The 14207-nt window shown below is 50.1% G+C and overlaps 1 protein-coding gene and 1 long non-coding RNA gene across 2 annotated transcripts; one reads left to right on the forward strand and one right to left on the reverse strand.

Moving 5' to 3' along the window:
• Positions 1–214: 214 nt before the first annotated feature.
• Positions 215–4582, reverse strand: RAP2B (RAP2B, member of RAS oncogene family). Its single transcript, XM_088171135.1, has one exon. The coding sequence runs from the start codon at positions 4442–4444 to the stop codon at positions 3893–3895; it is 552 nt and encodes a 183-aa protein (XP_088027261.1). The 5' UTR covers positions 4445–4582; the 3' UTR covers positions 215–3892.
• Positions 4583–6519: 1937 nt separating this feature from the next.
• On the forward strand, positions 6520–12761 carry LOC148222724 (uncharacterized). The gene is made up of 3 exons (XR_015805822.1): positions 6520–8450; positions 11064–11176; positions 11577–12761. It is a non-coding gene; the product is annotated as an uncharacterized LOC148222724 (long non-coding RNA).
• Positions 12762–14207: the final 1446 nt, after the last annotated feature.

Below are 14207 nucleotides of genomic sequence, written 5' to 3' on the forward strand. Positions count from 1 at the left end.
ACAAACCTGGACAGGGACAGAGCTCCAATGGCAGCACAGCTCCAGCTGTTCCCATTCTCCTCCTGGGAGTCACCCACACACTCCATGCACGTGTGCCACTCCTTTCTGCACAAAATTCTGAAAGAACACCCAAGTTTCTACATTTTGTCACTCCTTGAGGAAATCTGAGCCCGAAGAACACCTGCACACAATGAGTACCCAAGTGAGGAAGTCATAAAGAGCCAGCTGCCCTTTATTTAAAATGCCCTTTGCAAACAACTTGCCGTACATTCTTTCGAGAGAAGCAGAACCACCAGGATCCCACAGAGTTCCACATCAGCTCCAGCACCATCAGATCAACAAATCCTGAGCATCATGTTGAGCAGAAGCACACTTGCTTTGGGCCTGGGGCTGAGCACACAGCATGGTTACAGTCACGGACACCAGGATGCCAGACACACTTTCTTGCAATAGAACAAGCTCAGATTTTTAAAAATACAATCATTATGTACAGTAAAATATGTGGTCACAAGACCAGCCTTAAACCAAGGCCTTGTTTACACAATTTCTGCAATGTCAGGAAGAATTTTGGCTGGGAATGTATTTTTTCTTCCAAAACAAGTAAATATTTGCAATTCTCACTGTGAAAAGAGTGATATACCACCTCTGTATTGACACGGGTGTAACATATTCCCACAGGGAAAAGGAATAAAGAGTACCTTTATATTGATACAACATTTCCCTCAAGTGTCCAAGCTAATATAGCTTTCATCACTCAGTCAAGTTAAAGCAGGATGATTTTTTTCAGACTTTTTATAGACAAGGCCTATGTTTAACAAGCACCAGAACACTTCAGAATATTTGGAAGATCAGACTACTGAGCTCTACACTTGTACTGTCCTCACCAGTCACAGAGAACATGGAATGCCTAAATACATTCAAAGCCCTGATCAGACAGTGCCACGGCTGCTTAAATGCTTCACTGTTTAACAAATACACCTTTTTGGGCCAAAACTGGAATGTACCACAGAAAGGCCCAGCACAACACAGAGCTCAGCTGGCTGAGCACAGCTGGATGAGCACAGCTGGATGAGCACAGCTGGATGCTGTGTGCTACCAACACCCACTTTTGCTTTATTCCTCAAGCACAGCCCAGGCAGTGGGGAGAGAGGCACTGGGGAATGTGAGGACCTGGGAGGGCACAATAAATAAATAAATACCTGCTTTTATCAACCACATCAAGCTGTCAGTGCACTGATCTAGAGCGAGGCCTGGTGGGTGCTAAAAACTGTACATTCCCACTGAATTTAAGGCAAAATTGAACCATGGCAGTAACTGAGATGTAATTTTATTTTTTTTTTAATATCAGACGTGCAGTTTGTAAGCTGCAGATGTAGCAGCAGTCAAGCTTCCTTAGCTTTCAATGCAGTACTTGGGTTAAAAGAAACCCTATTTGTCAGTGTTATTCCCCTGTCTTCCTAGCATGGGAGACCCCTGGCTTCTAATGAATTTTTAGGAATTTCTGGAGGATGAGCTGCAGCGATGTTTTCAATTTTGGGGGTAAATTAATGTGTGTATGACAGGGAGAGCCCAGGCAGCAGCGAGGGACCAGCACTGGGGTTGCCTCCTGCAGCCCTCTCTGCTTTTCACTGTGGTTGTACCACTGAGATGACACAGCCCCACAGGTCCCTGCTGGAAGGCCACACCTGAGCTCAGGACACTTTCACTGTACAATCTTTTGCAAATTTTCACTAGATACTTGACATTACTACACAAAGAATCCAATTCTGACTAAAGCACAAATGGCAATTTTCATTTCAGTCAGTGGGATTTCAAAACGTAGCATCAAACTGACACTACACACTGCTCTTCCAGTGCTGAGGCACAAAGTTTTCCTGCTTAAAATAGGAGAAATTACCAGATTCACAGAGGGATCGTGGCAGATATTTTTCAGCCGGCCTGATTAAAAACCCCTTTACACATCATTGCTCAGCCTTTGTTTTTGAGATGTAAGATAATTTCAAGACTCCTTGGGATAGGGGGGAGAAGGAAAAAGGTATTTGCAGGTTTTGTGGGCAGACACCTTGAAAGAAGGGGCAGAGGTAAACAAAGTCCTTGGATTTTCCAGCTGATGGGAGGCACAGCTCTCCTCCCACCCCAGCCCCTCTGCAAACCAGGAAACAAAAAGGTCTGCTTTGTAATTTTAAAGTGATAATGCCATGAGACAAAAAACTTAAATTTCGTAAAAAATTGACCTTTAGAACTTCACCCCAGTAAACCATGCTGCTTCCAGGAGGGGAAAGGGGCCTAAACTTACAGGAGCTAAAGCTGCCTCTGAGCTCAGCCTTCTTCCCACAGCCTGGCATCACACTGGGCCAGGACCTGAATACAAGCAAAACCCTGCATCAAAAACGACTAAATATTAGGTAAAACAGCAACCTTGTGGTTTGCCTTTCTTTAACCACTGTTCATGGCTAAATCGACCCCTCCACCTTTCACTGCTATTGAGATATAAATCTGGATTAAGAGCCTGTGTGAAAGTCAGTGTTTCATGTGATACATAACAATGCACAAAGTTGTTTTCTAAAAAACAGCGTTTGTATTAAAATTCTCAAAACGGATAGACATCTCTTCAATGCATGTCCGCAATTAAAATGACAGTTGTTAGAATTCTCTTGGTACATCACAACGGTAAAATTTCCTTCTTTGCTGGCTGGAGGCACATCCCATGACAAAAATCAAAGGGAAATAGAACAAACAACAACAACAAAAAAAGCCCTTCCCCCCAAAATCCCAAAAGGCTAAATTCTTGTAAATTTGAAGTAAATGAAGCCCGAACTTGCAAGACATGGAAATAACAGTTAAAAGGCTCAGATGGAAATAAGAAATAAATTCCACTAACAATAGGCCCTTTTGTCCTGGCTTGCTCGGTGTGATTACCGCAAGGAAACTGTTAAGTAGTTTTTGGAGTAGTAGATAATGGGATTCTGTGGAGCTTTCACAGGTTGGCACCGGCTGGAACAGCTGAGTTTTGAAGGCACTCTACAGACACAGGGCTGCTGTTGGCCCTGCATCACTCATGGGAAGTCTTTGCACTTGAGAGAGCTAGTCATCAAAATCAGGTATTGCCAACCCAAACCCAAAACCCCTGGCACAAAAAAGCACCACCGCCCCCCTCCCCGCCAAAGGAAAAACCAAAACCACAACGAAATCACACACACACGCACGCCTAAAAAATTGTGCAGATTTGTAACATTTTCACAGCTGATTCAAAAAAACAAACAAACAAACAAACAAAACCAGGAGAAAAACCACCACGCTACCACTCTCCTGCAAACTCCCATCCGATACAGCAGGTAAACAAAATAGAGCATTATTCCAGGGATATCGGCGGCGCTGCCCGGCGCCCCGTGCCTGGCAGCACCCATCGGGTCACAGTCCCAGTTCCATGTGCAACTCTCCGGGCGGGACGGCCCCGCACCGCCCCGCTTGCATAGAGACCGCGGGGAGAGTCCGGGACGGGGCCCCGCACACCGGGAGGGATGAACATCCCGCACACCGGGGGAGTGAACATCCCGCACACCGGGGGAGTGAACATCCCGCACACCGGGGCTGTCCTGGATGCGGGTCCCGCTCTTCCCCGGAGCTGTCCCGGGATGCGGGCCCCGCTCCCCGCCGCTGTCCCGGGGCTGTCCCGGGTACGGGCTCCCCGCGTGGCTCCGCTCTCCCGGTCGGCGGGACCGGCTGCTCCCGCGCCCGCCGCCGACACTGACAGGAAATATGCCATGACCAAGACTGGACGAAACGTACATGCCGAGAAAAGCCACATTTCCAAGACGATGAATTTTTTTTTTTTTTCCCCCGATGTTTTCTCCCCGAGCGGGGCCGGCGGGGCGCGGGGCCGCCGCCGCCCTCAGAGGATGGCGCAGGAGGCGCAGCACGGCTCGTCCCCGTTGGGCTGCGCCGCGTAGTTCATCTGCCTGACGATCTCGGCGAACAGCTCGTCCACCGAGGCTTTGTTTTTGGCCGAGGTCTCCATGAAGGGGCAGCTCCACTCCTCGGCCAGCGCTTTGCCCTCCCCGAAGGAGACCTCGCGCTCGCCTTCCAGGTCCACCTTGTTGCCCACCAGGATCATGGGCACCCGCTCGTACCTCTTGACGCGGATGATCTGGTCCCGCATGGGCTTGATGTCCTGGAAGCTCTGCTGGTTCACCAGGCTGTACACCAGGATGAAGCCCTGCCCGTTCTTGATGTAGAGGTCCCGCATGGAGGCGAACTGCTCGGTGCCCGCCGTGTCCAGGATCTCCAGCACGGACGGGGACGAGTCCACCTCGATCTCCTTGCGGTAGAAGTCCTCGATGGTGGGGTCATACTTCTCGATGAAGGAGCCGGTCACGAACTGCACCGTAAGGGCGGACTTGCCCACGCCGCCCGAGCCCAGCACCACCACCTTGTACTCCCGCATGGCTCCCGCCTCCCTCCGCCGCCTCCCGCTCGGGGCTGCCGCGGCGGGCGGGGACGGGGCGGAGGGAGGGAGGGGACGAGGGACGGCCCCGCGCCGGGGCGGGGAAGCGGCGGCCGCGCCTTGCGGAGCCGCGCCGGGACAGCCCCGGCGCCGGGCAGCGCCGAGGAGGAGGAGGAAGGGGATGAGGAAGAGAAGGAGGGAGGGAGAGAGGGAGGGAGAGAGGAAGGGAGGGCGGCGGCGCTGCCGTTACCGGCCCCCGTGCCGGCGCGGCGGCGGGACAGCGCTGCCGCGGCCCATGGCGGCCCGCCCCCGCCCATTGGCTGCTGCGCGCGGCCCGCCCCCTCCCATTGGCTGCTGCGCGCGTCCCGCCCCCTCCCATTGGCTATTGAGCGGCGCCGCCCGCTCCCATTGGCTGCCGGCGGCGAGCGGCAGCCGCCCGCGCCCCGCCCCGCGTGTGTGACCCCCGCCCTCCGCGGGGCCGCGCTCGGGATCGCCGCGCGTGCCCTTCCGCCCGGGCCCATCGGGACCGGGACCGGGACCGGGATCGGGAACGGGATCGGGAACAGGGCCGGGATCGGGGTCGGGGTCGGGAACAGGATCACCGCGCGTGCCCTCCAGCCCCGGGTCCATCGGGACAGGGACAGGGACCGGGATGCCCGCGCGTGCCTTCCAGGTCCATCGGGATCAGGATCGGGACCGGGGTCACCGTGCGTGCCCTTCCGCCCCGGGCCCGTTGGGATCGGGACCGGGATCGGGATCACCGCGTGTCCCCTCCCGCCGCGGAGTTCCCGCAGCCAGCGCGGACACGGGGCCCGGGCGGTGGGACCGGCGGCCGCACCCCGGTGCCCCTGCCCCGCCCGTTATCGGCGCTGCCCGGCCCGGTGTGCCGCAGCTCCCGCCCTATCGCTGCCTGCAGCCGGGGCAGGGCCGTGCCCGGGGACACCGGCGAGCCAGGGTCGGGGTGCCCCGTGCCCCAGGCGAGCTCGGGAGCCAGCCCGGGAACACAGCCCGGGAGCTCGGGAGCCAGCCCAGCCCCGCTCCCGGCTAGCCCCGTGCCCATGGTGGCTCAGGAGGGAGATGTGGCTGTCGCCAGATGTTGATGCTGTTGGCACTTGGTGGCCCGTGACCAGCAGGGCTGAGTCACAGGGTCTGGCTACGTGCCACTGTTTGTAGAAATCGTCCCTTGGACTTTCTATTAGACATTCCTTTCAAGAAAGTATCATTAGTTGTTTTGGCACCCTCCAGTCTTCGTTGTTGTATCTTACGCAGTTCTTTACAATTCTCAGTATTTGTTCACGTAATGGTGACATTTAGATCCTTTCTACCACACCTTATTTCCAAGCCTAATCTAAACACAGCTCTTGGGGCAGGCAAAGTCAAAAGGATTTGACATAAGTTTTGCAAATAACACTCTCTTATTCCTGAACAATTTTCACAGAGGCTAAATTCTACTGAAAATATTTCTGCAGCATTCAAATGCTGTGGGGATCCATCCCTGTGGTCACAGATCCTCTGGTGAGTGCTGTTCCCCTGGTGATGCCCTGGAGCTCACAGAGCCCCTCTGCTGCTGGTGTGTAAGTCTGCGAATAAAAGCAAATAAAACCAAAGGTTGTGTTCCAGCAGCCCTGCTGGGGAATGGGCAGTGGTTGGAAGGGCTCTGTTAAATCTGTCCCGTGTGTGACCCGTACACCTGGTGTGTGTCTGTAGGTGTTGTGTCCATGCCTGCAGCCGTGTCCTGTACCTGCAGCTCAGTGTCCCCAGGAGCCTGCTGGTCTGTCAGGCCCCCCTGATTTCCACCAGCTGCACATTCCTCTCACTCCCCTACAAAACCTGCGGGCTGCTCCTGAGCTGGGGCAGTGTGGGTCAGCCTGGGGGTGCAGCAGGGATTTTATCTCCCTCCCAGCCCCAGGGCTGGGCTTTGGTCCCCAGGTACCACTCACCCTGTGACAGATTGCTGTGCCATGGTTTCCCAGAGCAGTTGGGCACGTCCTGGCACTCGGAGAGACCTGGGGGCTCTCCCACCCTCCCGTTCTGGGGGCTCTCCCACCCTCCCGTTCTGGGGGTGCTCCCACCCTCCCGTTCTGGGGGTGCTCCCACCCTCCTGTTCTGGGAGTCGTCTCCCCATGGCTGCTTGCCCACCCTTTGGGAATTGAACAACTGAGCTCCCTTGGAAGCTTTGAAGCCATTTCTCCACTTGTTGTTCCTTCACTGCCCATCTGATTCCCCTTCCTAGAAATATTCTGGGAGCAGAGCTACACCCAGCTCGGTGTGAGCCAGCCACAATCAGTCACCTGCTAGCAAGGGCTGGCAGAGTTCCCTTCAAAACCAGCCGTAAGAATTGCTGAAAGGCCACAGTGTCACTGCAGAAATATTTTATTTTCTTTTTCTGTGCTCAAGTTTTGGGTATGATTTGGGCTTGCTCACCTTCACCACTTCTCAAACTCGCATCTGAATTATTCACATTACACTTTGTCCCAGCATAGCCAATTTTATAAAGACCAGACTAGCGTTGGTTTACATCCTATCTATTTAATCTCAACTCAGCTGCTGGATTGTGGTGTGTGTTGTTTTTTTCCAGTGACAGGATAAAATTACTCTCCATTTTTTATTTCTACACTATGCTATTAATTGCTGCTGTTTCTGAAGAAGGAAATATATTGCATCCAAAGTAACAAATGATCTTTATGCTGTTGAGTTTAAATATGGAATATGATTTTGCTAGTGCCCTACTACATGTATTAATTTAATCTCTCATTAGCAGCCAGCTCTAGGTAATTAGTTAGTCTGCAGTGCAAAGAAGTGGGAAGTAACTGAAAGAATCAAGTCTGGTTTTCTTAGAAATGAATTCTGGTGCATGGCTACAGACCACTGGGGGATGTGTGGTTGGAAAGTCTGAAAATCCCTGGCTGAGGGTTTAGACACAGAAGTCAAATAAATCATGAGAGGATGCAGCACATGATATTAGAATTATGAAGAGTGCATTGCATTGGGTGGTTGTGCTTCATGAATGGCAGTGGTTTAGATTCTCAGGAAAAAAATTAATGTTTTCCTGAAACAAGCTCTGGTTGAGCAACATGAAGGCATGACAATGCAGCAGGGTCTAGGCAAAATATAATCATCAGAGTTGGCTGTATTAATTTGATTTTCAAAATGATCAAGCATATTTTAAAAACAATTTCAAGATGATTTGATGCTATCTTAAAAATGCCAAAATAAAAATCATCTGAAAAGCATAAATTTGGTTACTAAGCAGTTCACCATACAATATTTACATGTATAAGCAGCTTTTAGTGTGCTGAGTAACCCTGCTTGTTCAGTAAAACTGCTCGTACAGGCTGAGGTTATTCTGTGCATAGTTAGAGCTGTGAGCTGCTGCTGTTAGAGATGCTTTGTGCACGTAAAGCAGGGACTCTGGGTGGGATTTTTAATGTATTGTTCTTGGTAGGCAAAGATTAAACAAGGGTGGTTTAGATCAGTAATATGTAAAGTTTGAGTACGCTGAAAGTTTGTCAGTGCCTGATGAGAAGATTTAATGCTACAACAAGAAGTAAAAAGTTCCTGAAGGGACTTGGTAAGCAGCTCAATTCCTTCATGATGCACAGCCACACTCAGAGCTGTGGGGTCAGTGTCAGCAGAGGATGTCACCTCTGAGACATGACTGAGAAAAAGAGATTTAGAAAAGGATTTTACAGAACTGTGCTCTGCCTGAGGAGCAGGGAATGCCGAGAGGATTGTTGAGTTTTGAGCTGTTTGTGTTTCTGTGCAGGCTTTGCTGCTTGAGCTCTCTGAGACTGAGCTGAGTGGGAAATGTGGGGCTGTGGGTGAAAAAGGCACTGAGAAGATGCTCCGAGCTGGGTGAGGAATGTGCCTGTGTGAAATCTGAAGCTTGCCTTCATCAGAGTTTCTGTGCCCCTGTCGGTGACTGCACGCTGAAATAAAGTTCATTAATATGTGGGAAGTTCTTGTGGCTGTGAAGGAGACTCCTGAGCTCATCGTGCTCTGCCAGGTACTAGCTAGGCAGGGTGATAATTGAATTTTAAAGCTACAAATCATGCTAAATGTTGCATTTTAATTTCTCAGCACTGGTGCTGAGAAAATCCCGAGGGAAGTCAGGGGTGAGGATGCTGCAGATCGTTTCACTCCTAAGATGGCAATGTTCCCTGGATATTCCAGACATCCCTACCTCTCACTTAAGGTGAAATTGGCTCCCAACCCAATATAAAGCAGTTAAACTGAGAAGATTCAAAATCATTTGGGGAAGAGCTGCTGCTTGTCACTCCCATCCTGTCAGTGTGTGACATTAATATTAATAGTAAAGGTAAAGGGAGAATAATTACCAAGGTAAAGGAAGAAGATGAAATAATCTCAGAGTTCAAAGAACAGAATTACACCAAATGTTTTCTGGCATTGAACAAATCTGGGGAAATTTTTCAATGTTTGCTCTTTATGAATGTATGAAATTGAGCGAGATTTTGGGGCCTAAATTCATTTTTAGTGCAGTGGTGTACAAAGAAGTCTTTATTTTGGATTTGGCAGCAGGATGATTTAGGTTGCTTTGGAGGGGTTGAGGATGGAGAAGATAATAAAATATAACAAACAAAAATAACCTGACATCCAACAGCATTTAAATGAAATATTTAACTTATCTGCTCCTTGAGTAATTCTTGGTAATTCCAGTCAGGGTGTGCTCATAGGGACAGTGAGCCAGGGACATTCCAGGGACAGGTTTCATTGCAAGTGAAACTTGTGTGGCAGCCCCAGGCAGGCACAGAGACCCTGGTGGCACAGACAGACCCTGGTGGCACAGAGAGAGCCTGGTGGCACAGAGACCCTGGTGGCACAGACAGACCCTGGTGGCACAGAGACCCTGGTGGCACAGACTGTGACCCTGGTGGCACAGACAGAGACCCTGGTGGCACAGAGACCCTGGTGGCACAGACAGACCCTGGTGGCACAGACAGACCCTGGTGGCACAGACTGTGACCCTGGTGGCACAGACAGACCCTGGTGGCACAGACAGAGGCCCTGGTGGCACAGAGACCCTGGTGGCACAGACAGACCCTGGTGGCACAGACAGACCCTGGTGGCACAGACAGAACCTGGTGGCACAGAGACCCTGGTGGCACAGGCTGTGACCCTGGTGGCACAGACAGAGCCTGGTGGCACAGACAGAACCTGGTGGCACAGGCTGAGCTGTGCCCTGGCTGATCTGGGCTCTGCAGCCACCCCACCCTGCCCAGCTCCTGGGGAAGTGCAGCCCCACAGGGACTTTCCTTTGCCAAAAGATCCTCAAATGCAAAATACCCAACTTGCTTTTTTTTTTTTTTTCAAGAAATAATCACAGCTGCTGGTGGGTGTAAATAAAGTATAAAAAATAAGAAAGAAAGAAAGAAGTGACACACATACGCAGAAGAAAATGTTCATTATTTCCATCAAAAATCCTGCCAGCGATCTTATCACTATTGCTAAAGTAGCCTGTGCTGCCAGAACTTATCAGATGTTTCCCTTGAATTGGTGTCATAATGCCACTTTATATTTCTTTATAAAGAATGTGTTCCACAGCATATATATCCCACTCCTAGACGTGATGTTTATATTCAAAATGTGCCTAATTGTCAAAGTTCAGGTCTATTTCTGAATATTCGTGGTCAACTCCCTTCTATTTACCCAGGAGCAGTTTACCTGAAAGGCTGTGGGGTTTGGGTAAGCACAGAGGGCAGGGAGAGCAATTCTGTGTTCCTGAGTACAGCACCCAGGTTCTGTGTAGGTGTGGTGAAACAACTTTTGGAACCATAAAAGTAATCTTGATAGCACTTGCATGGAAACCGTGCTATTGTATGGTAATGAAACTGGTGTAATCAGCCTGGAGTGAAACTGGTGACTAATTCAAAAAGCAAACTTCCTGTCTGCAGCAAAAGCCCTCTGTGAAAAAATGCCTTTTCTTCACTGCCCCGTGCCTCTGTGTCACATTGCAGCCTTAGCTCTGCTGTGGGAGTGCTCAGACACAGCAGGTAATGATCATTTGGAGTTTTCACTCTTGAATTTGTTGAATTCCTCAGTCTCCTGACCAGGAGCAGAGTTTTAGTGACAGTCTTCTGTCAGGGCAGGGTGGAAGGAGTGGGGTCCAGCTGGGGTCTCTGGGGGTGAGATGGGAGAGTTCCAGAGGTCCCAAAGAACCAGCTCAAAGGTGCTGCACTCTCCCCCTGTGTGAGGAATCACTGGAACAATCTGCCTTTGGTGTGGGCTTGGTGCAGGACAGCTCTGCTTGGGGCTATTAGTGAGCTCTGGGGAATGTTCCCACTCCTCAGGCAGCTGGGAAGGATCCCAAAGAGCAGATTTGGGGAAGGATGGCATTGTTTCAGCTCTGAGACCTGGGCTGTGCTGTATGCAGTGCACAGAATTCTCCTGCCTGGGGTCCCTGAAAGCACTCAGGTGTAAATATTGGTTGTATTTGAGCATTTAAAAGTAATTTGAGGGTAACCATATCAACGAAGGAGATAAGGGTTTTCTGAGACGCCTGTCAGGCTCAGTCTGATGTCAGTAGTTTGCAGCCTCAATAGCCTCCAAATCCCTTGCAGTCCTTTAACACAAAGCTGTGTTTTTCTGATTGTTTCACAAGGGCTGCTGCTGTTTCTGCTCAAGGCTGAAGGGATCATTGTGACTGGCCACTGATTGTGTCACAGCCTGAGGACTCTTTCATCTTCCAGGCCTTCAGCTGCTGGGCAGATGAAGGTGAACGTGGGAGCAAACTGAGCCTTGCAGCACAGATAACCCCACCCAGCACTGCGGGCTGGGAGCTCTGAGAAGGAGCAGATAAGGCTCTGGGGTGTTGATGCCACTTGGTCTGTGAGCCGTGTTCCATACTGTCAGGCAGGGCAGTCAGGAATGTTGGTGTGGCCACAGCCCTGGAGGATTTGTGAGAGGGCTGGTGATTGTCACAGCCTGTCAGGACACAGCCAGCTCCCCCAGGGCTGTTCCCTGCTGCCTCTCACACCACAGAACCCCCTGCTCGGGTTCCTGGGGCCCTTTCTGCATGCCACAGCCCACAGCTGCAGCTGTGAATATGAAATATTAACCCTCCCTGAATGGAGATGCATTTCCCTTTCTGAATACTTTATTTTGTCATTAATAGTTCCATTAGGAGGACCCCACTGTCCACTGGTGGCACCGATCTGCTCCCAGCAGAGCACACCCGAACCAGTCCTGTCACGGGAGGAATATTGTCTTCATGTTCCAGGAAAATCAGCGTAAAAACGACTTCAAACACGAATTGATTCTGTTCGTGGTCCATCACTCCTCAAGGCTGAGGGACCTGCAGCACACCCAGGGACTGACCTGGCAGTCGTGGCTCAGTGGGAGCAGAGCAGTGGTGTGGAATCAGGGGCTGCCCCATGGTAATGGGGGAAGAAAACACATTTTGCTTTATTTACAATAAGCATATTTCCCAGGACAGAGTTGAACTCAACTTGTTTGCCCACTTGCAGACAGCCGACAAGATCCCTGATGCCCAGGACCTGTTCCAGTTCATCCTGTTAATGCTGCCTTTCATTTTATTCTTCACTGCTCAAGCAGAGATGAAGTTTGAGGCTGTCTCAGTATCACTGAGGCAGATGTGGCATTTTAACACTGTCAGCAAGACCAAATGTCAGCATGGTCAGAGTTTGTTTTCCTCCTTGAAGGATTTTTGCCTGGGTTTCCCCCAGCAGCAGAGCCTGTGGGCTGCTTCCCCTGCCAGCAGATCCTTTCTGGGTGATGTGAGCTCGAGTTAAAACTCGAGGCACCGTCACAGATGGCATCCAGGCACAAATGTCTGTCAAAAAGCAGTTTATCAAAATCACTGAAAATTCTAATTCTGTTCTCCAGAGTGCTGACAGCAAACTTGATAGCATCAGCACATTTTGGGTTTCCACTGGTTTTCAAGGCACTAATACAAAGCTCTGGTCTGTTTTCCAGTTTCACGGCAAACTACTGACGCATCAGAAGTTTTTAAACAGGTTATTTATCTTCTAGGTGTTTTCCCAGGCTGATGAAGTGCTGCAGGTTTGTGGACTCTGAGGTGACTGACTAATGCAAATAAATATCTAAGAGTCAGGTTTGATTTCAGTGTTAACAAGTGCCTTGGAACCTGTCTTTGTTCAGTAAACAACATATTTCATAGTTTACATCAGATTGGATCCTTCTGCAAATATAAACAAATACATTCATGGAATAAGAAAGTAAACTCTGTGATACTCATGGCTGCAGTGACTAATCAATTAAAAAGTCTTTTTATTGCTGGCTATTTAAAATCAAAGCACCCAGGCCTGTAGTGCAGGAAGAGTTTGGGGTCTGCACATCTGGAGAAGAGTGTGGAAGAGGTTTGGGATCTCGTGATTCCTGGGATCTGGAAGGAATGTGTCAGCTCTGTGTGTCATGAACTCAGTCTGGCATTGTTTAAATGATGATTTTAGAGCTCCTGTCAGTCTCCTGCTGCCAGACTCTGCAGTGCAAAGGCTCGGGGCTGAGCAGGGAGGGTCCCTTCCTTTGGGGCTGTGCTGCTCCTGCCGAGCTGCCAGGGCAAGGCTTGGCACCCAGGGCCAAGTTCTGTCTGTCTGTCTGTCCACACGTGTGCCAGCACACCTGGGATCTGCTCTGTCTGTCCACACCTGTGCCAGCACACCTGGGATCTGCTCTGTCTGTTCACACCTGTGCCAGTACCTGGCAGCTATAAATACCCCTGGAGTGTGAGTCACAGCTCGTGTGGCACCCAGAGCCCTTCCTGCCACTCCAGGGACGTTTCACAAGGTTGGTGCTGACTCAGGGCAGCTGCAGCCACATCTCACCTTTCTCCTGAGCAGTGAACAGAATGAATCAGCCCCACAAAACCCCACGGCCTGAACTGCACGGAGTTTAAACTGCAGTCCTTGTGCCATCCCAGGGGAGCACCGAGCTCCAAACCTGCACCAGCTCAGGGAGGGGCTGGCTGGGGGCTGTGGGGCTGGGACACCCCCAGGGGCTGCTCCAGAGGATGTCCCAGCACTCTGATGGACGTGCTTGGGATAGCCCTGGTTGGGAAAAGGAGCCAAAGTCACCTGGAACATTAAAAACCTCAATAAATGGTAGTGTTGCCTCTGTGTTGTAGCTGTACAGGAGTCTGCAAACAGCCAGCCTGTGTTCTTACTACAGTTACTGCACTTCTAAAATAGCACACTGGTAGCAAAAGTACAATTTCAAAGTAAAGTTTGGTGTAGATAAAGACCAAGCCACTGTTCCTACTCCTACTTACCGTATGGAGAAGCCACTGCCTGTTACAGCTCTGCCAATAACTGAGCTCACAGCACAATGAAACTCTGTAAATAGTATTTAAGCGTTGACAGTATTTAAACATTTAACTCACCGAGCCTGGTGTGAGTACACTTTCTCAGCATTAGGAAATCTATTGCTTAATTAATGTTTTATGGCAGTTTTGCATATATAAAGCACTATATATGAATGCTGAGTATGATTCAGTTGTCAGTATCTGAACATGAATTACATTTCACACAGGGTTTGGGAGAAGAAATTCCATAACATTAGGCAAAATGGCTTATGCATTCCCAGTAATTTTACATAAAATCTATTCATAGTGCCCATTGACTGGAAACAATATATGGGATTCTTTTAGCTGAACTACTTAATTCAGCAGATAACCACTGCTGCTTCATAGTTCACGGGTGAGAATGTGAGGGAGCAGCTGAGGCATCCAGCTGAATTCGATTAATGACAAAGGAACGTTTCAGAGGAC

The sequence above is a fragment of the Sturnus vulgaris genome, chromosome 10 (genome assembly GCF_052056855.1).
Source record: "Sturnus vulgaris isolate bStuVul1 chromosome 10, bStuVul1.hap1, whole genome shotgun sequence".
In the NCBI taxonomy this organism is placed as follows: Eukaryota; Metazoa; Chordata; class Aves; order Passeriformes; family Sturnidae; genus Sturnus; species Sturnus vulgaris.

Coding starts and splice junctions, on each gene's coding strand:
- RAP2B (XM_088171135.1), bottom strand. CDS start 4,444: ATGCGGGAGTACAAGGTGGTGGTGCTGGGCTCGGGCGGCGTGGGCAAG.